We start from the raw sequence: 27371 nt of genomic DNA on the forward strand, positions 1-27371 counted from the left end.
CACCTTTGAGCTGAATTTAGAGCGTTGCAACCCATCTGCTCACCTGTGTCACATCTTCACCTGATTTGAAGGTGTTGAAATGACTTTAACCCTGAATAGCAAACATTGGTATTTTTGAGTTAAACTCTCGCTTCTGTTTGTAACCTCAAACAAACTCAGCAGCTGATTGGCTGACAGCCAGCAGTGATGTAGTCCTGTGTTTGTATCACAGGGTGGAGCCCCTTCCATAGCCACACCCACACTGCTGAGGAGAGGCTCAGTACCAGCAGTTGTATCGACCGCAAGTGCCCCCTGTGGCTGCACGAGGTAACTACAAAAACAGGTTTTACACCAACAAAACTTTATTTAAACACTGAGCAGAGACAACCAGAGGGATAAAAACACTTCCACAGATTCAGGTTTTAGCTGCTGTTTGAGGACAAACACTGAGGCTCTTTATTATTTTGAATATTGAACCATTATTACCAAAGACTGTTTTAGAACTGCATGTTTTTTGTTTGGATGGAGTTTACTTTCAACGTTCAGCTTTTAAATGCAGACTATTACTAATGTGACTTGTATTTTTTATCAGAAGTTTTTTATTTGTTGTCCTTTTGGCTCTCTGTAGTTGATTTCTTGTGACGTGAGGTTCTCCAGTTCCAACCATACATCCATTTTTATGGATTTCTGAGAGGACTGATCGTTGGAGAACACAGAGAGAACTTTGGGGGAAACTCTCGGTTTGTGCCGAGGGCACTCGCCCCCGAGGGCCAAGATAAAGCCCTCAGAATGTGAGTCGGCTGTTTTCCCTTTAAAACATGGACCTGATGACTTTCTCTCCTTTCAGCGGTCGCAGCACCCCGAGGCTGCTCAGGAAAAACAGCATCCGCCGCCCGCTCGGCTTCGATGGGCCCTCGGCGGTGGCGACGGCAGGGACGGGAGGCTCCTTCGCGGCTCCTCAGGGGTCTCCGAGCCTCCTCCACCGAGTCCTTGCCAAATCCAGGAGGAAGAGCTGCCCCCATCTCACCCACATCCACCACCCTACCCCCGATGCCGGCTCCGTGAACAACGCCTTCCAGCCGGACTAGACCCAGAGTTCGCTCCTCCTGTTCCTCCTCCTCTGCACGTGACCCCGGAGTCCCAGGGGTCAGGTCCAGGTCGCTGGGAGGCCCTCTTTCATCTGCTCGAGTCTGAAGCGAGTTTCAGAGGCCGATCGAGTCACCTGTCCATCGAAAACCTCCCAGTCAACCCCGAGTCCCCGACATCAGCCTCAGCTGGAGCCCCTCAGACGGGGCGGAGCCACCGTCGCTGTCAGAGACGCTCACTGAGGTTTCAGAAAAAGGTCGGGACACCGGTCCAGCTTCATCGCTTTATTAAAACTGTACAGTCATTTTGTTTTTGTGTCACTTCACAAATTTGATGTTTAAAAAAAGAAATAAAAGCATTTAAAATCCATTCCAATATCAATCAATACATGACAATCAATACAATCAATAAATCTATTGTGAACATTCAAAGAGTAAAGTGTTAAAGACATTCAGCCACGTTTCAAGCAAGAAATCAAAAGTTTTACACGTTTAAAGGAGCAGCTCATAAACTCTGCACTAAAAACTGTCTAAAAGGTTAAAATCAGTTAAAATACACGTGAAGATCACCATCATCCTCTCCTCAATCAATCAATCAGTCAATAGCTAAAAAATAAATCAGTCAGCCAGCCAATCAATCAATCAATCAATCAATCAATCAATCAATCAATCAATCAAACATCACAGGCTGATGAGGCCGCGGTGATGCTAAAACACTCATGATTGGAGGGCCGACAGAGACTGAGCACGCTCTGAAGTTTCAGGTCGACCAGCTGGAACAAAGGAGAGAAGGAGGAGTCAGACACCGAGTCAGCTGATCAGGACGAAACAAGCGGGGAACGCCTCGGCTGTCAGTTCGTCCTTCTGCTCATCCGTCTGTCCAAGCAGCTAAAAGCACAGCTGTGAGCAAGCGAAGCCACGACGCTGCAGTCTGAGATTCAACCGTGTGTCTGTGCCTTTAAACTGCCCGTATGCATCATCGGCCCGAGTGTACGCATCATCATAATATGGTTGCCACTGACTCCCGCAAACACGGAGGTGAGTTTGCATGTGTGCACGGTAAAAAGATGTCACGCGCATGTCCTTAAACAAAGACTTCCTGCGTGGACTCTTCACAGCGACCTTGCCCCGCCCACCCTCTTCAAATCCAACAAACATTTGTGCTGCCATCATTTTAAAGATATGAATGCAAGTTTGTAGAGGTCATTAGAGGTCAACCCCCCCAACAAACACACACACACACACACACACACACACACACACACACACACACACACACACACACACACACACACACACACACACACACACACACACACACAAACAAACGACAATCAGCCGATTTTGTGTGTGCTGCCATCATTTAAAGATATTAATAACGGAACATTTCTGCAGATATTTAGCAGGGTCGGTGCGTATCAGTCGGACCCCGTCAGAGGCTCTGCTGGTGAGTGTCAGGTTCAGCAGGCCTCAGCTTGGACACCTTAAAAAAACAGTTTGTGTCTGTCTTTGTTCCATGTGAAGAAAATGTCCAAATAATTGTTTGGTCACATCGGGCGACCTCCAGAAACTTCTATTCATATTTTTAAAATGATGGCAGCATAGACATTTGTTGGATTTGAAGAGGGTGGGTGGGGCAAAGTCGCCTCTATGACCTTACTGCAGACACCACGTGACGAGCTCAGAGACAACCTGCCGCTAAAAGCTCTGTGTTTCCCACAGAGACAGGGGTCAGTGAATGCAGCAGTCCTGTCAGCGTGCAACACTGAGCGTTACCATGGAAGCATCCATACTGAAATGCAAAAGTCACTCTGACATCAGCACGTTCACAGGTGGAGGCAATCGATGTTTGACTGAGTGAGCGGGCCAGTTGCAGCAGAGGAAACATGTTCTACAGGGAACAGGAAACACAGCTATGGCGTTCCTCCACCATAGCTGTGTTTCCTGTTTCTGCTCCTCCTGCTGCACCACCGGGCTGAGCTCCTGCTGAGGAGGAGGAGGAGCAGGAGGAGGAGGAGGAGCAGACGTACCAGCATGAAGGTCCTGGCTCCATGAAGAGGCGCGCCTGCTCCGTCACAATCATCTGATCCTCTGTTTGCCCGAACAGCACCACCTGCAGCTCACCGCTCAGCTGCGCACACACACACACACACATATTAATCCTGTGACCTGCTGTGACCTGTTGGGATTCTGGGTTCAGGTTGTTACCTCAAACGGGTTGGTGGTGTGGGTGGGGCACTCAGGTGAGTCCAGGCAGCCTACCTGGCTCCACCACACATCCAACCCTGACTTTGAGGGGGGGGTGTCGAGGGAGAAGCCACACTCTGCCTGGACTTGCTGCTGCTGAGCTGAGGCGGGGTCGACCTGCACGTCCAGGATGGAGGTCAGCAGACTCTCGCCCTGAACCTGGAGGTCAGAGGTCAGAGGTCAGACCCGTGCAGCCCTGCAGCGTAACCACAGCCTGCTGTGTGTGTGTGTGTGTGTCACGAGCATCGTGTTAGTGCAGCAGATTAAAATGTATTTAAACAATGGAGTTGCTAGGCAACCCGGCACGCCACAGCAACCGCAGTGACATCGTGTGCGAGGTCGCCCTCGGTGGTCCCATGTTCACGCAGTTAGCACAGTCAGAGCGGCGATTCAACCGCCGACGTTTCCCTGTTCACCTGTTACCTGAGTGGCCTTTAACCTGTCCACAGTCACAGCGAGACATGTTAGCGAGGAGCGTCTGACCTCGGAGCTGCTGCCCGACTGCTGACTGTCAGGATCCACGCTCCGGTCCTCCCACATCAGAGTCATCGTCAGACTGGAAGACACGGAGACCTGAGGGACACGGACGGGAGCTGATTATCGACTACGTGCTGATTACTGACCCTGATGATTCATACTGAGCACGGCTCACCTCGCCCGGGCTCGCACTGATCTTCAGAGGAGTGGGTGTTTGAGGAGCAGATATCAGCGACACTCTGACCTTCTCTCGGATCTCTGGAGGCGTCCTGAACACAGCAGCCCGCCTCAGTTCACTGATCAATACTGACATTGAACTGTGGCGTGCTCAGAGCAAGTGAGGTGGTGGGCGTACTGCGTGCTGGAGCTGCAGTGCGGGCAGGCCTCCTCCTCCTGCTGGACGGGGTGTAGGAGGGCGCAGACGGGGGTGGAGGTGAGAGGTGGACACTGTAGCTTCAGCTTGTCAGCAGCGCACAGACTGAAGAACTGAACAAGAGAAGAAGACATCAGAGCTGCAGAGCGAACACGCCCGCTCCGCACACGACCGCTCGACTCACCTCTGAGGGGGAGAAGTTCAGAGCTCCCATCTGGCTGCTTCTGCTCCACGAGCGCGACGAGCAGTCGTCTTCGCCGTTCAGCTCCTGGTCCTTCATACCTGCAACCTGCACACAAACACCAGCTTTCAACTAAAGCGGCACGCCGCCCTCTGCCGGCTCGGCCCGCAGCTGAAGTTTGGCTGCTACGCCGAGGTCAGCGAGGGCACCGAGCGGCACGGTTACACCTGCCAGGTGTTAGCTCGTGCTGCTGACTGCTGGCGATTCTGGTTTCTGTTAATATTTGATTCTAAACTAAACTCCGCCTTCTTCACTTTGAGGTCAGCAGGTGTGCGCTCTTACGCAGCTCTCCTTCAGGCCCACGATGGAGGGGTGGCCATCGTTTCTGTGCGGGCAGACAGGCAGCAGCGCTGGGGGCTGTTTCAGGGATGATGTCACTTCCTTTGAGTCGTAGCTCCATGTCTCCAGGCTCTACGATAAAAAGTCAGGTTAGAGGCAGAGCAGAGGCAGAGGTGAGAACAGCGGGCGGTCAGCGAGCCTGACAGTCAGACGGTTACCGCCTCCATCAGGTCCATGGACGCCGCCGGTCTGCTCGTGCTCAGAGATCCGGTGGAGGAGGAGCACAGATGGGCGGAGCTCCCGTGGCGCATGTAGGTGCTCTGACTGCCGGAGGCGGAGCTGGACTCATCTTTTGAGGTGGACAGACTGTTGGCCTGCAGGACAACACGTCAGCATTACTACCAGCACGCCACTGACCTTTGACCTCACAGACGGTGCCGGGCAGGTGGTGACCTTTGCGGGGATGCTGCAGGGGAGGCCGCAGATCTTGGATGCCTGTGCCGAGGTGGAGGCGACGTAGGAGCTGTGGAGGCGCAGGACCTGCAGGTATCCCTCCTTCTCCACTTTTCTCTTCAGGGTGGAGTTCCAGTGGTTCTTGATGGAGTTGTCCGTCCTGAGAACACAGAGAGGTCAGTGGGTAACCACACACGAGCTCCGCCCGCCCGCCCCCACCGATTCCCGTGCCTGCCGGGCAGCAACTTGGAGATGTCGGCCCAGCGGTTTCCCAGCAGCCTGTGCGCCTGGCAGATGACGCGGTCCTCGTCCAGCGTCCAGCTGGTCTTCTTCACCGTCGGGTTCAGGTGGTTGTGCCAGCGCTCGCGGCACTGCTTCCCGTTCCGGGTGTGCAGGTGTTTGGCGACCAGTGACCAGCGTTTCACGCCGTACTTCTGCACCAGCTCTCTGACCTGCACAGGAAGTGACAGCATGAGCGATGACGGATGCGACAAGGGTCTGACTCTAACGGGCGCTCGTGTGACGGTCCTCACCCTGTGATCCTCCTCCTTCGTCCACGGACCTTTGACCAGGTCTGGATTCTTTATCTGCTGCCACCGCCGCTGACACTCCACTGGTGACCTTTGACCCTGAGGCAGACACAGAAGGTGGCGTTTGTTCAAACTGCAGAGCCACGAGGCGTTTCCTCACCTTCGCTGTAACGGTCTGTGAACTACTATCTCACCCTGGTCACGGCTGAGGTCAGAGGTCGTTTAACCTGAGGCTCTGAGCCACCGCTGACCCTGAGTGACCCTGAAATCAAACTACTCACTCTGAAATGAAGGGAAACTGAAGACCAGCAGCTTGCTCCAAGGTCCTTCACCAGTCGCTGCAGCTTCTCGTCCTGAGGAGGGAGAGCAGCAGCTCGGTAACGCCTCCACACGTGCTCAGTAACAACAAACGTCCGAGCATGTTCAGTCAAAGCGTGCGGCGTCGGTCTGAGCCAAGCAGCTGCACCGAAGCGCCAAATCTGAACTGAGGGAAGCTCGAACCAGAGTCCCACCGCAGGAGGCGTTTAATAAACTATGACCAAAGCTCGAGCTTTCACAGTTCACCCGCTAACACGTGTGTGAGGTTAAAGCTGGATTTACACCAGGATGAGTCAAACACGTGGATGCAAGTCATCAAACACCAGGTCAGCTGTGAGCGTGCTCACCCCGAGTTACCGTATTTTCACGACCATAAGACGCACCGTACTAAAAGGCGCAGTCTCAGTTATGTGTGCCATTACTGTATTTAACACACACATAAGGCGCACCTGATTATAGGGCGCGGGTTTTATATACAATCTACGCCCACACTTCCCCCTTTAACGTTCTCATGGTGTCCTCTACTACGTCCGCCTTACAACAACAACACACACAAGCATACAAGTGTGCGTATTTAAAAATAAAGCGGGAGCAAAACTGAGTGTGGTATTCACATTTTTATTACCGGTAATCGTCATCAATCAAACCCATCGTCCTCATCCTCTGTGTCTGAATTGAACAGCTGTGCTAAATCTCCACCAAACATGCCAGGTTCACTTTCTTCACTGTCAGAGTCACTTTCCGTGCCGTGCGGCTCCTCGGAAATGATGCCGGCTTTTGCGAAAGCTCGAACAACTGTGCCAGCAGACATGTTAGCCCAAGCGTCTACAATCCATTCGCAAATTATGGCGTAACTCGCCCGGCGCTGCCTTCCACTCTTAGTGAAACTGTGGTCTCCATCGGTCATCCATCGCTCCCACGCCGCTCGAAGCCTTACTTTGAACAGCCGGTTCACACCGATGTCCAGCGGTTGGAGTTCCTTTGTCAGGCCTCCCGGAATGACAGCAAGCTCAGAGTTCATTTGCTTCACTTGTTTTTTCACATCAGCTGTGAGATGGGCACGCATAGAGTCACAGATCAACAGTGATGGTGATGCGTGGAAAAAACCACCTGGTCTCCTTACATACACCTCCCTCAGCCACTCTTTCATCATTTCCTCATCCATCCAGCCCTTTTCATTTGCCTTAATGATGACTGCTGCTGCAAAGTCTTTCGCTTAAAAATCACCATAGGCGGCAGTTTCTGCCCATTAGCATGGCAGCCAAGCACAACAGTAAAAGAAGACTTTTCGTGCCCTGTTGTGCGTATCGCTACCGTGCTGGTCCCCTTCTTCTCCACAGTGTGACTCACCGGGATGTCAAAAGTGAGCGGCACCTCGTCCATGTTAGTGACGTGGCTGGGCTGGATGTGTTTGTCGGCGATGTGTTTGCTGCAGTAGGAGCGGAAGATGGCCAGCTTGTCATTATAATCCGCTGGAAGTTGCTGCGCTACCGTAGTCCTGGTCCGGATGGAAAAATGGCACCGTTTCATGAAACGAAAGCACCAAGACGGGCCTCCTTTGAAATGTTCAATTTTCATTTCTTCTGCTAGCGTTACTGCTTTTAGTCGAATGATGACCGTCGAGACGCTTCTCCCACTCGTTCTTTGCTCGATGATCCACCGCTCGAGTCTTTCCTCCAACTCGGGCCACCTCGCCTTATGTCCGCGGAAACTCAGCTGCGTCTTCTTGACCTGTCGGAGCTTGTTTTCCAGCTTCCTCCACTTGCGAACCATCGATTCATTAATCTTAAATTCTCTTGCGGCTGCTCGATTTCCATGTTCCTCAGTATAGCTGATGGCCTTCAGTTTAAACTGTGCTTCATAAGCGTGTCTCTTTGCCATTTTCAGGGTTGTTAAAACAACGATGTTCTGCATAACGCACATACCCGTTCTTTTATATACAATCAACGCCGACACTTCCCCCTTTAGCGTTCTCATGGTGTTCTCTACTACGTCCTCCTTACAACAACAACACACACAGGGCGCACTGCACTATAGGGCGCGCCACACTTTTTGAATAAAATCTAAGACTTTTATGTGCACCTTATAGTCGTGAAAATACGGTACGCATGTGCGTGAGCAGACAAGCTTCACCGTGGCAACGGGTAAATAAAGAGCAGAGCCTCCACTTTCATCACATGACGGCGTGTCAGTGCTGACCGTCATGATCGTCTTTAACGGGACAAAACATTTGATCAGTTTGGGCCACTGATCGATTTTGGTACAGGCACAGTTTACTGATGGGTATCAGTTGCCCATAGCAACAGACAGGATCTGCCCTCAAGTCAGTTTTTATAAGAAAGGTGCCGTTTATGACCATTTCATTTTGTCTAGCTTCTCTGCTTAGGCTGCTGCCTGACATTCACCGAGAGGGTGGAGAGTCCCACGTACCCGGGACTCCCCACCCTTTGGTTGTAGCTCCAGACGTGATGAGGAGTCCAAGAGAACAGCTACCAGTGAGCAGCTTAGGTCACACAGTCTGTTACCATGGTAACACCCACCCACCGCTTTATGTCAGAGTTGTTAGCTAACCCTGCTTCCTGGAGTACGCCCCCCCAGTTTGACTCAGAGCTTTAGATTCCTATGCCTTCATAATAAAAGTGTTCAGCTAGAGGGCTTTTACTGTGAAAGGACACAGGATATGCACAGAGTGTTGCGTCGGTGTGTTACCTCGTCTTTTGTCCACGTAGGCTTCTGTAGACCGGCTCTGGAGAATCGACCCCCTGGGCCGTTACGTGCCCAACAGCTGGAGCGACCCTTCATACTGACACAGAACACACACGCAGCCAATCAGCATGCGGCTCTCTGCCTACATAACACTTCAAGTCATTTAAAATCAGTAAACTTCTCTACAGTGTGAGCTGCTGCCCCCTGCTGGTGGGAACTGGGGAGGGGCAACGACAAATGTACCAAAATAAAAGCAGCTGTGATGTCAGGTGACATGTAAGAGCCCACTGGACACAGGAAGTGTTTTAAATAGACAGAGGTGAGGTCAGACGCCTGTGGGGACAGAACGCACTGCGGCCGATGGAGGGGGCGGGGGCTGCACCTGGAAACTGTGTGCAGCACACGTTAAAACACAAAGAGAAGAAGAACGTGTAAGCTGTGAGACGTCAGGCCGATAAAACGCATCGCGGTGACATCACATCAGACACAGACACGAAATCTGCACTCGCTCGCCAGGACACGTTATCAAGTACACCTGCTCAACTGCTCGTCAGCACAAATATAGAAACAGCCAATCACAGGGCAGCAGCCCAGGGATGAATAGGAGCTGCAGAGGCTTAAACTGAGCATCAGAGTGATGAAGAAGAGTGATGTCAGCTAACGTGGCAGAGGTCAGAGGTCTCTGACCAGACCCTGCAGAAGTAGAACCAGGTCTGCCCCCTGCAGGACAACGAGGGCGACTGTTGGGTCTGTTCCCACAAACCCGCTAATTCTAGAGACTTATTCATCATGAAAGAAAACAAGACAGTCAGCGATCGATCGATTACTTGCGCAAGGGAGGCCTCATCTGTGTCCAGCACGAAAATGACCCCAAATCCGGCCTCCTCTCGCTGCCTTTTATTGAGAGACAGTTCACACAAAACACAGCAAAGCAACGCCCACATGGTTCTAAGGCATTGTATGTATATGTGTGAACTTTTATATGTAAGTAGGAATGTGTGTGGGTGTGTGTGTGTGTGTGAGACCTCCTGCTGACCAAAGGGTCGTAAAAGCAAGAAGCTTACAACAGAAGAAACAGATCTCTCAGATAGGATGTATCTACAATAAAACCTCCCCCAGCACAAAGTGGTTAGAGGTGCTCAGGATCAAAGGAATGGCTTTGATAATACTGCTTGAACTAAGACTGTACAAATTTAAGAAACACAATGGCAACATTCAACAATTAGACCTAACAGCGACACAGGCGTACTGTTCAGTTATTGATCGTTCGATGGGACGATCAATAACTCAATCTGTGGAAACAGCCAGTGTGTGTGTGTGTGTGTGTCTGTGTGTACTCTCACCAGCACCTGCTGCTCCTGCCGCTCATCTCTGCTGCTCCTTAAATGATTCGGAGCTCTCTCCCACAGATTTCCTCAGACTTGAATTAACAGATTTTAATTAAAATTCATTTAAAATTAGACTCTTTCAAAGTAAAAGCCTCACGGGGCTGGCCGTTGGTGGCGGTTAGGCTAGCAGCGTTAGCATGGGCTAACCCGAGAGCCGCGGGATGGAGACTTCAAACCGGGTTAAAGTGTCAGAGAAACGCGTCAGGCCGGGGCTTTAGCTCGGTGCCTCTCTGAGCCCTCTGTCCCGTACAGCAGCGGTCCAGTCTGAGACGGTTTTCCCTTTAAATAGTCCAAAAAAACCCGGTTTTCTGTTAACTTACCGGCAACAGTTGGAAGGAGAATCACGTGAGAGTACTGAAAGTCTCGTTCTGTGATTGGAGCGGCCCCGATGACGTAATATCGCGGTTTATTTTATTTTTTTTAAATGTACCCCTTGTTCCTCTCTCCTACATGCAAATGCTTTCATTTTTAATTACATTTTATTCTGTTGTATTTAATTTTTTGTCATTTTACGTATATATTTTTGCTGTTTTGCTGGGATTTTTTTGTTTTCTCTGTGATCCGTGTGTTTTTAATTCTAATTTTTTATTTTTTTTTTTACTTTACAAGATGCTTTAAAACACCCATCTTTCCTCTGACGCAGTCACCGCGCTGACCACGCCTCTCTACAGGTGGATGCTGGATGTCATTAAAGGTGAGGATGACAGCTAAGTGCCAAGTTACATCTCTAACAGCAACGAGACGATCCTTCGTTGGGGACAGAAACTTTCACGTGACACCTGAGAGATTACAGGGAGTCTGATAAAGGCCACTTGACGTGGTCTCTAACACCTCCTCCTGACTGCAACAGGCGAAGGACCCACCTGACACAGAAACACCTGTCCAGCTCCTCCCTGTCTTCTTCTATTGCCTTTTACATTCCTGAGCGCCCCCTGTGGGTAGCTTCTTTAATAGCAACTATCATTACACAAACCCCTGCTGGTTCTTTGTTGTGTCTCTTTGTATAATGACAACAATCCAAACTGAGTCCGATTGAACTGAAGACAGTTGCTGCTAGCTACACTCTGAGGTCATTCAGATGCTTCAGCACATCCATGATGGCAGAAACGGAGTTGTTATTCTTGTTTATGCAGTTTAAAAAGGACTTTTTCCGTCTACAGCGTTCAGAAAATGGCCGAAGGTAAAACTCAGTTTCCCAGAATCCTTTTCCCGGTACGAAAATTTCCCGGCATGCCATTCAGCATAGAAGCCGAGAAGAAGACGGAGCGTCATGATGGAGTCTGGTGGAGGCTGAAGCGAGCAAACGTGCTTCGATCCGAGCTGAGTGCTGTCCGAGACGCTCGCGCTCCTGAGGAGAATCCCTTCACGAAGCCCCGCGGTGCTCCACGAGCGCGCGCTAGTTAGCTAGCTACCTGCTACGGAGACTGTCGGTGAGTTCATGAGCGCAGTGGCGCCTTGTTGTTCCGCGCCGAGCCGCCATTTAACCCCGTCCTGCAGGCGTCCGCCCGCACCTGGCACACCTGCACGGGCTAGGCTCACCTCACCGTCTTAATCCCACCTGTACCCGCGCCAGGCTCACGAGTCCCATGGAGCGTTCCACCGGAGGCGCGTGCTAACGGTTAGCACCCGCTAGCACCATTAGCCGCGTTAGCCCAGCCGCAGCCGGAACGGCAGCGTTTAAACCTGGGATACCCCCACCCCAAGCCTGCGGCGGGTTTTCACCTCCGTTCACCGCAGGTCAGCGTCAGGTGTTCTGTGAGGTGTCCGCGTTCCTCAGGTGGTTTCGGTGGCTGGCTCTCACTGCAGGAGTCCGTGTGTGCCGACCCGTGACACCATCAGCTCCTCCACACTGTGATCGCTTCACAGCATTCGTGGTTAGTAAACTTTATTTAAACCTCGTTTCTCCATTTGCAGCTGCTCCTCCTCAACCTGCGGGTAGTATGATGACTCGGGCTAAAAGTATTACAGTGTTTTGCTCCTCCACGGCAGGCAGGAGCGGGTTACTGTTCAGGTTCCTTCATGTAGCAGCAGAAAGGCCAGTTGTTAATGCAGATAAAAACAGGTCAGTACTAAGTCATCAGCTGTGAGAGTGTATATGCTCACCTGCTGTCTAAACATGCGTCTGATTCATTTATGATAATTATTAAATGAACTGCCTGCGTATACAGTCAGCATTGTTTGTTTTAACTTTTAAAGTTACAATAGTGGACTACACATGACGTAGAGTAGCTGTGAGGGTGGTGCAGGAGGCTCTGTGGACTCGCGTGTTTGAGATCTGTAGTAGTGCGTGTTATCTCAAGAGGAGCTTCATGGATGTAGTGAAGGAGGACATGCAGAGGGTTGGTGTGATGGAGGAGGACGCTGGAATAGGAGGAGATGGAGGCAGATGATCTGCTGTGGAGAAGCCCAGGGGAGCAGGTGGATGATAATGATCTGTGACTCCAGAATATCTCCATTATTTTACAGCACAGTTTAGTCTTGTTTTTTCCTGCTGCACTGTCTAATGAAGAATGCTAGAACCTGGGACTGATGCGCTTACAGAGGGATCAAAGCCTGCATCCAGCCTGGCTAACGTCCGGCTCTTGTCACAGTTGGACTGTTTTGGCCTCCAGCAGACGAGGAGTCAGCACGACTGCACAGCACAGAGAATGATGTGATTGGCTGTGGATGAGCAGGTTCAGCTGAGGGGGACAAACACTTTGGCTGCGTCCACACTGGCGCCAACATGAGTACAAATTTGACAGTGGTAACCATTGAAATCTGACGGGGTTAACATTCTTCTTCTGTGTTTTTGAGTCTGGGCGCTAGCCTTACTGTGACATCGTGCGTTTGTTAAAATGTTAATGTGACGCTGGTGTGACCGTGCAGACGGCTCAGAAGCTGACGTAAAGACGTGGACGTGAGGCACGCCGCAGGCACGCTGTGATGCTGTTACTGCTGCAGTCTGGAGCGGTGACATGTGAGGACATCAGGTGAACATGTTTGTCTGTCATACTGTGGGCGGGCGTCTCATTGTCACTCTGAGGTTATGGTGGCTGAATGTGGGTCAGTTCAAACACCTGTCCCTCCCACCTGACCTTTGCAGGTGTTGCGCGTCTGACAGGAACAATGACGGACTGGCGCCCTGCTGTTGCTGCTGTAATAAGTCGAGCACAGTCCAGGGGTCGGGGCTGAGGTTAGATCTCCAGACGCTTCGTTAAATCCGCCCACAAACACGCGACGTTTCTCGGATGTTTCAAACTACCTGGAGTGTAAATCGAGCGCCCATACTGGAAGCTGTGGTCCAAGTTCACTGGTGTTTAACACGATTACTGGAGAAACTGAGGCAGGTTGTTTTTGTTCATGTCTAAAATAATGAAGTTTGTGCTGGTGACATCACCTGGTAACAGCACGAAGGCGGGTCTTAATCCAGGACAGACGTGGATTAAGACCTCGCGGCGCTCGCCCCGGCGCTCGCGGTGTCCTGCGTTTGTCTGTTTTGAAGGTTAAATTCTTTTGTTTTTGCCTTAAAATTCTTTTTCCCTCCAACTTTTAAAAATCTGGTCCGGGTGACTCTTATTTGGGGGAGGAGCTTAAAGTGTGTGAGTGTCTTCCTGGCACTGCAGCAAGAACAGACTGTTTGCTCCTCCCTTGCGAAAACGAGCTAACCGCAGTCTCTCTGCCCTTCATAACCCTCTGCAGGTTAACCGGTCGCCATGGCGACGGACGTGGGCTCGCCGCAGCGCTTCTTCCATATGCCGCGTTTCCAGCACCAGGCGCCGCGGCAGGTGTTCTACAAGAGGCCTGACTTCGCCCAGCAGCAGGCCATGCAGCAGCTCACCTTTGATGGCAAGCGCATGAGGAAGGCCGTGAACCGCAAGACCATTGACTATAACCCGTCCGTCATCAGATACCTGGAGGTGCACACCTGTAAAGCTCAGGCTAAGCGTGCCGTGTAGCACGTGATCGGGTTTCAAGTGTCAAGCTGTGTTTTCTTTCTCTGCAGAACCGCTTGTGGCAGCGAGACCACCGAGACTTCAGGGCCATCCAGCCCGACGCAGGATTCTACAACGACGTGAGTATGCCAGCAGGGGGCGTGGCAGCCCCCGACCCTCCGTTACACCCAGCACACGGGTCATGCAGGAGCTCCCGCCCACAGCACACGCCTACTGTGCAGCACGGCTTCGTGTGTGCAGCGCGCACCTGTGATTGTTTTCATCTGACGTGAGTCTTAAATGTCTCACTCTCGTCTCGCCCGCAGCTCGTTCCTCCCATCGGCATGTTGAGTAACCCGATGAATGCCGTCACCACCAAGTTTGTGCGAACCTCCACCAACAAAGTCAAGTGTCCCGTGTTCGTCATCAGGGTGAGCTGCATCACTTCCTGTTCACCTGTTTGTGGCGTAGGGATGTTTGCTGTGGCTGTTTGAGGCGTGACTGTTTGTGCTTCCTGTCTGTCTCCAGTGGACTCCCGAGGGCCGCCGCCTGGTGACCGGAGCCTCCAGTGGGGAGTTCACTCTGTGGAACGGACTCACCTTCAACTTCGAGACCATTTTACAGGTAAACAGCCAGTTCATTCCAGTTAAGACTGGTTTGGACAGGAGGGCCAGAATCACACCTTTAAGTCTCAGCACGCTTCACCCGTCCCTAACGTCCCCCTTCTCCATCCTCCCCCCGCAGGCCCACGACAGTCCGGTCCGGGCCATGACCTGGTCTCACAACGACATGTGGATGCTGACGGCCGACCACGGCGGCTACGTGAAGTACTGGCAGTCCAATATGAACAACGTGAAGATGTTCCAGGCTCACAAGGAGGCGATTAGAGAAGCCAGGTTTATACCCAATCTCCCATTCTCTGTAGTTCTGGCCAGTCTGTGCTGCGTGCTGTCGGCCACACGGGGGCGCCGCCTCCGCTCTCGCCACATGTTGTGTTTGTTGTGGTCGAGTAATGACAGATGTAAGCGTGTGCTGTTGCAACACTGCAGTGATCTGTTGTTCATATTCTACCTGCTGTGGCTGATGAGCTGTTATCTGTGTACACAAATAAAGTGATCACTAATTGATTATCTGCTCCGGGCGCGCCCTGTGCTGTCGGTGGAGAGGAGATCAATAAAGGCTCCAATAAAGTTTGAGGAGGGATCAATAAAGTAAACTGTAGCTGTTTAAATAAAGGTTTGAACTCCAAGTCTGCACCTTAAACACAGGGATCCTACGTTTCCCATAATGCAGCTGGGCAGTCAAGTCCTTCCAGTTTGTTACATCATCAGGGTACAGATGACATCACACAGTAGGACCGTTTGGTTCTGGTTAGTCAGGCTGAGTGCGAGGCTGGGACCAGCAAGCTAAACTTTGACCCCAGCAGGAACACCTCTACAGAGTGATGTCATCAGGTGTGCCACTCCTGAGTCCTCTGCAGGTGTTCCTGTTACTCTGTCCACCGTCTGTGTTGACAATACCAGGAACATTTGGCCAAAGAATTTTGTCCTTTTAGTGTCAGGGCAAGACTACGTTACCCACAATCCACTGGTTTCTCCAGCACTGCAGCTGTAGAGCTGTAGTTATTAGTCAAGTCAAGGAAGCTTAGTCTAGCTTAGCACAAAGACTGAAAACCAGGGGAAACTGCTAGCCTAGCTTAGCACAGAGGCTAAATTAAACATGAACTTGTGCGTGTGAGGGACACCATGATCACTTAGCCTCCTTGGAGACCAGCTCGGATTGGGTCCAGTTCCTTCAGCCTGTCTGTGATTCTGTCAGTAATTCTCTGAATTGATATTGTTGATTGGTCTGTTTACATTTCCAGCTGCACATTAAAAACAGCAATGATGTCATATCCCGAAACGTTGATTCTGTTCATCTGGATATTTTCAGTGGCAGAAACCTTTCATCATCATTCAGGTGACTTCTTCAGTATCAGCTGACTGCAGGTTTCACGATCAGTGATATGTTCGTTGATCAATGGTGAGGTTAAATTGCATATTAACGATCATGAGGGTGACCTCACAGCCCGTTGTTAGTCAGAGGTGCTAGTGTCAGTTGTTGTGCATATGTGCTGTTTATAAGGAAACCTGCAGTCAGCTGACACTTGATGATGATGATGACAACATGCGTCTGCACTGAAAACGTCCAGATGAACAGAATCAACTTTTTGGGGATTTCCTTACCTGGATGATTGAGCATGCATCAAGACACGATGATGTCATAGCGTTTGATTGGTTATTTTTAAATTTGAGTTTCACACAGCAGAGGATGATTGATCCATTGCTCACTCAAACTAAACAATGTTCACCTCAGGACAGCTGTGGTTGCTTTAAGTCTTAGCTTTACATCAGCAGGTGTCCAGTGATCACCTTAAATACCCAGAATCCAATGCTGCAACCTCCCCCGTTTAAGTATGGTCTAAATATGATTCACACTGGGTTTACAACTGAACAACCACCTGCTGCTGACTCGTTTCAGCTTCTGTTGTTCCTCGTGTTCATGCTAAGCTAGGCTGAGCTCCAGCCTGACAAAAGAGAAAAAAAAAAGTGGAAACTGCTAGCCTAGCTTAGCACAGGAACTGGGCCCATGGGTAAAATGCGTCTGAGGTCATGTGGAGTTCAGATGGTTTAAACATGATGAGAGTGACCTCTCTAATCTTCAACAGAGACTTTAAATGGTGCCAAACCCAAAGCGACTCAAACATAAATGATGTTTTTGGTCTTCAGAGCTCAGCTTCAGTTCTTCATCTCCTATTTCTGAGGCCGATAAACAGCTCGTCCTCTGCGCTGAAGCAAAGGCATTACCTGCTCTCTGATTGGCTCTGCTAAACAGTCGTTTGTGCAGAATTCAGGTTTATTTATAGAGCACATAATTTCAACAGCAGGCGCCCTGAGGTCTTAAAATGAGGACCCTTATTAATAACAGAACAAGCCTGGACGCTTTGTTGTGACATGCAGCAGATTTAAAGTCCAACCTGAATGCCCCACTCCTCCACCCCCTCGCCAGTTGTTGGTTATGAGAAGAAGCACTTTAGTATTTCATAATGTAATTTTATTTTTCACAGATTAAATCTGCTGTCAAAGCTTCTCTGTAACTCTGTCTTAATAACCTCGGAGCCTCGCAGCCTGCTCGTTATACGTTATACGGCGTGGGCGGGGCAGGTGGTGCCGACATCGTAACCATGGCTTCCTATTCAGTTTAGGATGATTGTGGCATACGTGCGCTCGTGTGTTTCATGCGTTTTATTCTCGTGACCATCAGCTGATCCCAGTTCCTGCCACCTGAACAGCTTCTGTGCACCGCCTGCAGATCAGCTCGCTGTTTTTGGTCCCACCTGAAGCTCCTTAACCTTCAAGTTACAGCCGAGTCTCCGAGTAGGCTGCTGTCCACGTGTTTCTAATCATATATTAATGTTAATGTGGAAGTGCAGCCAGTGTGATCAGGAAGGAAAGTCAAGTGGAAAAAAGTCAAAAGAATTCCAGAACATAAAGTGTTATGCACGGAGAAAGACGGCAGGGTATTTTTATTTTTAAGCTCCACCTGTCACATGTCATCGATGCGTAAACGTTCAGAGCTCTGACACACAGAAAGAAGATTGAGGCTGTGCAGCGGAGGCCCTCTGCTGGGCACTGAAGGTACTGCAGGAGGGCCACGGGGTCATCTATGATGAAACTCTTCTTCTAAGCTGGAGGCTGAAGTTGAGCGAGTGAATGGTCAAAGATTAAAGTGAGTGATACAGATTTGTGCAGCGAGGTCTGGGCGTTTCAGTCTGAGGATGGCCGACGATGGTGACGCAGCCAGATCAGGGTGCTGAGACGGGGGGGGTCTGAGTGGGACGTCAGACGGATGTGTGTCTGGTTTTATGTCACTCTCGGTGTCTGCACCACGTTTGCTGATGTCACTGTAGTTTTGAAATCCTCTGTCGGCGTGTCTCCAGCTGAACGTCCACTTTTTATAAAGCCTTCCTTCACTCGCTGCTGCAGTCATGTGCCATACCTGTGGTGGCGGTGATGCCGGTGTCCTGGATCTGGACTGTCGACTCGTGTTTCAGGAGGAGCAGGTCCTGGTCCTGGATCGGACTTCACAGAAGTTCAAGGCTCACTTCTTAAATCTGAAGTCAGGTGTCTTCATCCTCCCGGTGCACTCATGTTTAGCCCAGACGTGTTTCAGAAACGCTTTTCACCAACAGGAACACGTGGACCCCGACACACGTGGACCCGAGCTCACAGATTTATCACGTTTAACCTGAAGCTTCACCAGCAGCACCTCACAGGACGAACAAGCTCCATGAGCCGAGTCCTGACCCTGTGTGTGTGTGTGTGAGACTGTGTGTGTGTGTGTGTGTGCGCATCTGTGTGTGTGTGTGTGTGTGTGCGTGCGTGCGCGTGTCTGTGTGTGCGTGCGTGCGCGTGTGTGTGTGTGTGTGCGTGCGTGCGCGTGTGTGTGTGTGTGAGACTGTGTGCGTGTGTGCGTCTGTGTGTGTGTGTGCGTGCGCGTCTGTGTGTGTGTGCGTGCGCGTCTGTGTGTGTGTGTGTGTGTGTGCGCGTCTGTGTGTGTGTGTGTGTGTGTGAGACTGTGTGTGCGTGTGTGTGTGTGTGTGTGCGCGTGTCTGTGTGTGTGTGTGTGTGTGCGTGCGCGCGTGTCTGTGTGTGTGTGTGTGTGCGCGTGTGTGTGTGTGTGTGTGTGTGCGTGCGCGTGTGTGTGTGTGTGTGCACGTGTGTGTGTGTGTCAGATTTCGCCTCCATGATGTCAGAGCTGCTGTGGGTGCACTCGGCTGGTCTGGGTCTCTACACAGCTGTAAATACCAACAATGGAGGCAGAATAGAATGGCCCTTTATTGTCGTTGTACAATGACATTATGTGTGCTCCACTGTGCAGGAGTAAAGTATAAATATTAGACAGCAGGAATGAATGACAAACAGTGTAGGTCAAAGTGCTGGCAGAACAGACTTGGTGTGAATAGTCTGTGTGTGGGAGTGGGCTGAGTGATGTGGGTCACAGCTCAGATGGGGGGTGCCGGTTGGGGTGATTCTGCCTAAACAGTCAGAATGGCTCAGGGGAAGTAGCTGTTAGTGAGTGTAGAGGTGTGGGACCTGATTGACCCTAGGCTCCAACCACAGGGCAGCAGGTCAAACAGGTAGTGGGCGGGGTCTCCTTTGATGGCCCTGGTTTATCCAGCCCGTTCTCACTCCCGGGGCGTAGCATACCGACGTTTTGTCACGTCCCGCAGTGTTCGTGAGGAACGCGAAAGGTGACCTGCCGCGTTGTGATGGTACGCGGCGGGTTATGGATGAATTTCAGTGGAATGACGGTCCCGTTGGTAATAGACGTTCCAGCCATGTATTCCAGCCCTAAACGTAACCTTATCCCTAACCCTAACCATAACCCTATTCCTAACCTTAACCATCACAGAAATGACATGAAATAGTGTTTTTGAAAGCAATTTTAAGAAAATGAACGAAAATGTGTAGATAGAGTCCAAACGGTTCTCATGTTTTGTCATTTTTCCGATCTCGTCATTTAGGAACGTGTTGGGTACCCGAAAGCGTAAAATGTTGACGATTTGTCACCTAGCGTAAAATATTACGCTTAAGGAGTGAGAACGTGTTGGTTTATCTGAGACTGGAGGATCTGGGGATGGCCTCCATGCGAGATGTTAATGAGCGTCTGTGCAGCCTTCCTGTTCTCAATCGTGGCCCCTGAGGACCAAACACCAGGCAGGAGGAGAGCACGCCGAGGAGCTGGAGTAGGCCAGCAGCAGCTCCTGGTCCAGGTTATTCTTCCTCAGGCCACAGAGGAAGTGCAGCTGCTGCTGGGCCTTCTTTACCAGGGCGATGTTGTCATGGGTCCAGGTGAGCTCAGCGGAGGTGTGGGTGCCCAGAAACCTGAAGGTGGAGGCAGATCACCCACTGATCCCTGATCGCTGTCCAGGCTCAGCTGTGTCCTCCACGCCTGAGCCCTGTGCAGTGTCACAGAGCATCCAGCAGGTGGAGCTGTTTGGCTCCTCAGAGGAGGAGGAGCAGTTCAGCCTGTTAAACCTGCAGATGAAGAGTAACTGAGTACTGTTACTCCAGTACAGTACTTGGATTACAAACCTCAAATATCCAGATGTGGTGATGTTTGTGTCCAGGCTCAAAGTGCTCGTCAGCAGCAGTGAGGCGTTCAGGTTCACTCAGACTTCTGGGTCCTGAGCAAACTGAGACAAACTTCCCTGGCTGCTGTTTCCTCTGAGTCAGTGAGCTCGTACTTCAGAATCTGTTTTAGTTAAAGGAAGGAAATGATTGTGGCTCATAAGGGCGGCGATCAGCACGAGGACACTGAAGAGATGCTGCAGAAAGCTGCTCAGACTCAAACGTGGAAGAGTGGGTTTACACAAAAACAGCTGGTCGTGGACAGATGTGAGGTCGTCATGGTTACAGGCTGGTACAGTAAACAGGATGGATGTTGTTTCACAGGACAGCAGATCAGTCTGTTTCACTGGCCCACCTACACGAGGTGCTGGAACAACAGCTGGAACCTGCACGTTTCGACTTTATCCTGAAAATGATCGATAATATTCTTCTTCACGTGGTCGTCGCGCTCCGTCGTACCCGACAGACAAACCTGAGAGTTCAGGTCTTCCACAGGAGGTGGGAAAAAGTTTTTTAAACATTAATTTAAACGTTGGCCTCCGATGAGTCTGCTGAAGGTCGTCACTGACATCACTCTGGTCCTCGGGTCGGAGCTCAACACGATGTAACTCAAACAGCTGCCGTGACGACGGGAGTTTAAATGTTACGTTCCTCGTCCAGCTGCACGCGGCGTCGCTGTAAAAAAGCCGTCACTCTCAGCCTCTGTAACCAACCAGTCACAGCTCTCCTCTTTTCCTTCATCTGCTCCCAAACTGCTGTTCATTAGACCCAGGTGCATGATGGGAACAGAAACGGCAAGCAGTGAGTGTTGGGAAGTCATGGCATGGTTTATAAAGGATGTGATGTCAGAGTTCAGCGGCACGTTGTTTGGTTGGCGAGCGTGATGTCATTTATTCAGCGTTGCCCAGGTTAGCACAAGGCTGCTGTGGCAGACTGCCCCATGAGTACTTTTACTGCAGTACACAGAGTACTTCCTGCTGGGCGGTTAAATAATCCCGACGTAGAACCAGGAACGCTGAGGTGAGGCGCTGAGCGCTGATTGATCAGCTGATTGATCAGCTGATCGATCACCTCCACTCTCCTCTGAGCGCCCACCCCCAGCTCCTCCTCCTGCATGAGTCATGTGACCAGTCTGAGGTGACTGTTAACTGTGGTTCTCAAGCGGTGGTGCAGCGCCCCCCCGATGGGTCATGAAGGGTAAAACTGATGATGAATTGATTAGAAAATTGTGACCTCTGACCTCAGGGGCTCCTGGATGTTTCTCTGTGTGTTACATTATTGATGAGTCTGATCTGTGATTGGTTGCTGGCAGACACATGTTTGTGACTCCTCCCCTCTTCTTTATCTCTAGTTTCTCTCCGACTGATAATAAATTCGCCACCTGCTCGGATGATGGCACGGTCCGAATCTGGGACTTCCTGCGCTGCCACGAGGAGCGAATCCTCAGAGGTAGGAACCGAACGATCAGAGGCCCTTCAGCTCTACCCCCTGCTGTCATGTAGTCCTCACCTGTGTGTGTGTGTGTCTCAGGTCACGGTGCTGATGTAAAGTGTGTCGACTGGCACCCCACCAAAGGCCTGGTGGTGTCGGGCAGCAAGGACAGCCAGCAGCCAATCAAGTTCTGGGACCCGAAGACGGGACAGAGTCTGGCTACACTGTGAGTCCCCCGCTGACCTCTGACCTCTGAGCCTAATACACCCACGCCCTAATCCTGGGTGTTACACTTACAGATGGCGTGTTTAGGACGCGTAGATGATAAATTCTCCAACACTGAGGCGTTATCGCTAAAACGAGAACAAAGACTGAAGTCGATAAAATAACATTAGAAAAAATGTTTTTGAGTAAAATAGAAATTGGTTGTTTCTATGAGCACAACCTGACAGGTGTCTCTCTCCTCAGCCACGCCCACAAAAACACGGTGATGGAGGTGAAGTGGAACCTGAACGGTAACTGGCTGCTGACAGCGTCACGTGACCACTTGTGCAAGCTGTTTGACATCAGGAACCTGAAGGAGGAGCTACAGGTGTTCAGGGGACACAAGAAGGAGGCCACAGGTGAGGGTGGGGGACGCTTCACCTGCATGTTAACGTCTGGCCCCGCCCCCATTCTCACACTGCTCTTCTCTCTGTATTTTCAGCGGTGGCGTGGCATCCTGTCCACGAAGGACTGTTCGCCAGCGGAGGCTCCGACGGGTCACTGCTCTTCTGGCACGCCGGGTATGACGAGACCAGTGTAGGCCACACCCACTCAGTCCTGCCCTTTTTAATACATAAACACTCTCTAAGCTTCAGTTCTCGCCAAACTGGATGATCCCACACATTGCATCCATGTTTAACCTGAGGTATCGAGTATCTTTCTGCATGATTGGCTAACAAATTTGTGTGGGCGTGGCCTCAGCAGTTAGACGTCTGTAAAGCAGAAGCAGGTGTGCTCAGGTTACTAAACCGGAGTAATAGCATCACGACCTTCTGCAAAACGATTGCCACACTCGTGTTTGACTTTGTCTCCGTTGGTGTTGTCAGGGTGGAGAAGGAGGTCGGGGGGATGGAGATGGCTCACGAGGGGATGATCTGGAGTCTGGCCTGGCACCCACTGGGTCACATCCTGTGTTCCGGCTCCAACGACCACACCAGGTACTCGCACACCTGCACACACACGCACACCTCTGCATGTTCTTCATCTTTCTGGCTGCCTCTTATTGTGGTCTCCTCCTCCTTCATGTCGGAGTGCAGCTGCTGATGGTCGTCCTGGTTCAGAACCAGCAGGCGGTCCTGGCTCCTGAGCAGAACCAGGACCACCTGCTGGGGAAACATGGAGGCTGATTCCTGGAGTTGCTCTCTAAAGTCTTCTGTCTTTAACCTTATCAGCAAGTTCTGGACAAGGAACCGGCCGGGCGATAAAATGAGAGACCGTTACAACCTGAACCTGCTGCCCGGGATGTCGGAGGACGGCGTGGAGTACGGTGAGCCATGGAGGACAAACGACTGTTTGGTGTTTGCAGGTTTTTCTGTCCTCAGCTGATCGCGCTGGCTCTTTTGTTTTCAGACGACGTGGAGCCAAACAGCATTGCCGCCATCCCCGGGATGGGCATCCCCGAGCAGCTAAAGGCCGCCATGGAGCAAGAGCAGAGCAGTAAGTCTGACCTCCGTGAACGAGACATTGTTTGTGCTGCTGCAGCAGGAGCCAGACGTTGTTTCAAAAGTAAACAAGGTTCTGTTTGTAAGTTGGTGATTCATTTTTCCCTGAGCGTTGGCAGTCAGAGGTTCACTCCTCGGGCTGCAGATGAGGATCGCGTTCAGGAAACTGCTCACCACTGAACCAAACGTCTCAGAGGACAAAAGGGACTGAACAGGGAGCATGGACGCGACTCTCTTCCTCACACAGGTGTGACTCTGTCCACAGGTAAAGAGGCGGATCCTGAGGTGGAGATGTCCATCCCTGGGCTGGACTGGGGCGTGGACGAGGTCATGGGCAAAGACGCTAAGAAGGTCCCTCAGAAGAAAGTCCCGTACGCCAAACCGATCCCTGCGCAGTTCCAACAGGTGAGCAGTCGACTCGCGGCACTTTAAACTCCGCCTGCTGAACGCTGAATGCAAATGTCTCTCTCCTCACAGGCCTGGGCGGAGAACAAAGTACCCGTGATGCCTCCTTCTGGAGATCTGTCCAAAGACAGGAAGGTGGAGCAGAAAGTGGAGATGAAGAAGAAGACTCAGGCGGAGATCGAGCAGGAGATGGCGGCTTTGCAGTACACCAACCCCATGCTGCTGGAGGTGAGCGCCTCGCGTCCTGCCGCCGCCGGCCGATTGCCCGTTACACTCTGATCGTTAAAGTTCAGCTGTAGCTCGCCGTCCAACCTGAAAGTGACTGAACGCTTTCCCGATTAATCCCACGGAGAAAAAATACCCGCTGCGCCTTGAAAACGTGAAGCTTTAACCGTGTTTCTTTAGCTTTGTTTTTAACGGTCGTCCCCTTCAACATTTTGGTTCTATTCCAGAAGCTGAACAGCGTCCGTTCCTGTCACTGTGGTCCCGTTTCCACAGTGACCCGAAGCCTCCTTTACGCGTCCTCGATCACTAACGTGTCTCAGCTTGTTCTAGGAAAGTGTGAGAATTCATTTTGCTGCCGTGCAAACGATCAGAGCAGCTATTAGACCTTCGTATGAACACTGAAACCTTGTTGTAACCACATGTCTGGTTCCTCACCCTGATTGTTTCTTCTCTCTGCAGCAAATGAAGATGGACCGAATGAACCAGATGAACACAGATGGGAACATGGGCCCCCCACAGGGACAGGGCTCCATGCCCCCCTTCCCGGGCCCTGGAGGTCCTGGCGGCTCCATGCCTCCTGGTCAGCAGGGCTGTCCTCCAAACATGCCTCCTCAACAGATGTCCAACAACATGGGCCCCCCAATGGGCCCTGGAGGCATGCAGCCTACATTTATGGGCCCTGGACAGATGGGCCCACCCTCTGGACCCCAGTCTCACCAGGGGCCCCCTCAGAGCATGATGGGGCCACCGGACATGCAGGGGCCTCAAGGTATCCAGAGACATCCCGGCCCCCCAAGGAACATGGGACCCAGGGGGATGCAGGGGCCCCCTGGTGGCATGATGGGCCCACCCCCTCGAGGAATGGGTCCAAGAGATCCTCAAGGGCCCCCACCTCAGGGGGCCATGATGCCACCTCAAGGGAACTTGATGGGCCCCCAGGGTTCTATGCAGGGGGGGATGATGGGGCCCCCACCAAGGACACATGGGAACATGCCCAACAACTATGGGATGGGCAACATGCAGGGGCCCCCAGGAGGGATGCATGGACCTCCAGGAAACATGCAGGGGCCCCCTGGTAACATGCAAGGACCCCATGGAAACATGCAGGGGCCCCCTGTTAACATGCAGGGCCCCCACGGAAACATGCAGGGGCCGCCAGGAAACATGCAGGGACCCCCGTACATGCAGCACCAGGTGAGTTCCTGTAGATGTTTGGCTAGTCCAGGATCAGCCCTGTGTGTGAGAGACTGACTATGACTTTATGTGGTCTTTGCAGGGTCAGAACTCGGGGCCCATGATGCACGGGATGGGGCAGCAGGGGCCCAACAACAAAGGTAAAACTGTGTCCTGAGTCAGATGTGGCTATCCTCAGGGCTCCTGTTCGGGGCCCTGGTTTATTTTGCCTTCTTGAGTCCAAACAGTCACTGTTGACTCCTCTTATTCATCAGACCCTCGAGGGCCACCTCCAAACCACCACATGGGCCCTCCAGACCGGCAGGGCCCAGGGGCACCAGACCAGGGCTCAGGGTCATACTGGGGGGACAACCAGCAGGGCCGACATGGGTCGCAGGACTTTGACGGAGGCCAGGATTTCCACAGCAGAGAGGAAGGCTGGAGGCCCGGACCAGGATACCAGGGGGGAGGAGGAGGAGGCGGCAGCCACAGGGGGGCAGGACACCGAGGAGGTGGAGGGAGCGGAGGGAACTGGGGACCTGATGAGCGGTTCGGTGGGGAAGGCTTTAGAGGACGCAGAGACGACAGGTGAGTCCCTGACCACAAACTGTAATCAAAGATGGTTGTAGGGTCATGCACTGTGCCTCAAGTCCAGCAGTGGGCGTCTCGTGCTCACCTGATCTGTGTGAACTGTTTCCTGATGAGTTTGTTCCAGAACCTCAGAGTGTGGCTTTGGACTGTTTCAGGTACAGAGGAGGCGGCCCCGGCCGGCCTGGCAGTCGAGGTTACCCCGACGACTACGGCGGCCAGGAGGAGGGTTTCGATGGCCCCGAGGAGATGGGTCGAAGCTGGGACTCCGGAGGCCATGGGAGGCCGCCTCGAGGAGGTGTTCCGCCCAGAGGAGGAGGTGAGTCTGGTTCTGGTGTGCCCCCTGCTGCTGAGTCCCTGTAACTGCAGGCTCAGGAACGCCAGAATCAGGTCCGAGTCCAAACACAGTCCAGAAAACCTGCAGGCGAGCCTGGGCTTTAAAAAACCCCACGGAGGCTGAACTCTTATTGTGGCGGTGCCTCTTCCTGTTTGTAGGTCACGATGGTTATCGGGACGGGCAGCAGATGCACGACGGGTCGACTCCGACTGGTCGAGAGCGCCCCTCCTCCATGCAGGGGATGGACATGGCGTCGCTTCCCCCCCGCAAGCGTCCGTGGCAGGATGGCCCAGGAACCGGCGACCCGCGAGATCACGAGTCGGAGCGACCCGACGGAGGTGAGCGACATTTTTTCTCTACGTGCTTTCAGTTTAGTCGCTCTGCTGTAACACTCTCACCTTTTAAAAAAAAAAAAATTTAGCTGATTTTTAAATATTTTAAAAATGAATTCCTCGTCCTGCTCTGTGTCGTCGAGCAGGTCGCCCGCAGAGGGAGGATGGCGGTTATGGCCCGTCTGGTCGAGGTGGGCGGGGCGGTTGGGGCCCCGGAGGAGGCCCCAGGAGAGGAGGCCCGCCGCCCAGAGGAGCACCGAGGGGGGGCCGGAGCCGGTAGTCTTAGAGAAAGAAGAAGAACAAAAGTCCCATGATCCTCCTCTCCTCTGGTCATCCCCCTGCTGGTCCCTGCACAGACTGAGGGCAGGGCTTCCTGCTGGACTAGTGGTCATGTGACAGGCTGAGGCCTGTTCTGGCTCGTGATTGGTGCTGCAGAGACTGAACCGGCGTCTTTTATTCACCTCGTCTGCAGCGTTTGTCCTTTTGTAACAGATTTCTATGTTTGTGTTTTCACTGAGGTGGACAATAAAGATTCACACTTCAAACTCGTCACAGTGACTCCACCTGTGCACGGTGGGGGGGGGGGGCATTTGTCTGTTTCGTTCTGTTTGAATAAAGTTTTTCCAGTTCCTGTGGCGCTCCAGCTCAGTGCTCAGAACTCTAAGAATCTCTGAGCCTTCCACTGAACAATAAAAACCAGCTGTGAAACTTTTTTTAAAAGGATTTTGTTCGGGTGGTTTTGATCGCATGGTGCGGCCATGCTTCTGTCAGGTGGTTTATCGCTGACCTCGTACAGGTGAGCACCTGTTACAGGACGTCAGGTACTTCCCTGCGTTCAGGGACAAATTTGGCTTCTTGCATTTTTATTCACACAAACATGAGTGTTTATTTAATCATAGCTGAACGTCTCATTTCCTGTTGTATATGTAACCTCGCTGTCTGTGTAATTACTGAATAGAGGAAAGTTTGTACCCCGCGGGCGTCACCTGACCTTCAGAGAAGTTCATGTGC

General features: G+C 51.8%; 2 protein-coding genes across 9 annotated transcripts; one reads left to right on the forward strand and one right to left on the reverse strand.

The window, feature by feature from the left end:
• Window positions 1–1334: 1334 nt before the first annotated feature.
• Window positions 1335–11011, reverse strand: LOC116319360 (myb-related protein B-like). Of its 6 annotated transcripts, none has more exons than XM_039602444.1 (15): window positions 10940–11011; window positions 8692–8785; window positions 5946–6017; window positions 5668–5763; window positions 5366–5586; window positions 5135–5294; window positions 4900–5055; window positions 4685–4813; window positions 4346–4450; window positions 4144–4274; window positions 3964–4057; window positions 3735–3884; window positions 3273–3470; window positions 3095–3195; window positions 1335–1837 (listed from the first exon to the last, which is right to left on the reverse strand). In XM_039602444.1, exons 2-15 carry the CDS (start codon window positions 8782–8784, stop codon window positions 1825–1827), a joined length of 1719 nt encoding a protein of 572 aa, XP_039458378.1. In that variant the 5' UTR covers window position 8785; window positions 10940–11011; the 3' UTR covers window positions 1335–1824. The 6 variants fall into 6 exon arrangements, with proteins under 6 accessions (XP_039458378.1, XP_031594517.2, XP_031594516.2 ...); XM_031738657.2 differs by lacking the exon at window positions 10940–11011 and adding an exon at window positions 10038–10578; XM_031738656.2 differs by lacking the exon at window positions 10940–11011 and adding an exon at window positions 10032–10578.
• On the forward strand, window positions 10615–26912 carry wdr33 (WD repeat domain 33). 3 transcript variants are annotated; one of them, XM_031738654.2, is made up of 21 exons: window positions 10615–10770; window positions 13758–13975; window positions 14062–14130; window positions 14317–14421; window positions 14519–14614; window positions 14735–14886; window positions 21515–21612; window positions 21694–21820; window positions 22063–22217; window positions 22301–22379; window positions 22686–22796; window positions 23031–23125; window positions 23209–23295; window positions 23566–23705; window positions 23778–23933; window positions 24390–25124; window positions 25207–25264; window positions 25379–25691; window positions 25850–26010; window positions 26187–26366; window positions 26507–26912. In XM_031738654.2, exons 2-21 carry the CDS (start codon window positions 13772–13774, stop codon window positions 26638–26640), a joined length of 3255 nt encoding a protein of 1084 aa, XP_031594514.1. In that variant the 5' UTR covers window positions 10615–10770; window positions 13758–13771; the 3' UTR covers window positions 26641–26912. The 3 variants fall into 3 exon arrangements, with proteins under 3 accessions (XP_031594514.1, XP_031594512.1, XP_031594513.1); XM_031738652.2 differs by lacking the exon at window positions 10615–10770 and adding an exon at window positions 11315–11506; XM_031738653.2 differs by lacking the exon at window positions 10615–10770 and adding an exon at window positions 11516–11950.
• The last annotated feature ends 459 nt before the right edge of the window (window positions 26913–27371 follow it).

Source organism: Oreochromis aureus, linkage group 18 (assembly GCF_013358895.1).
Source record: "Oreochromis aureus strain Israel breed Guangdong linkage group 18, ZZ_aureus, whole genome shotgun sequence".
In the NCBI taxonomy this organism is placed as follows: Eukaryota; Metazoa; Chordata; class Actinopteri; order Cichliformes; family Cichlidae; genus Oreochromis; species Oreochromis aureus.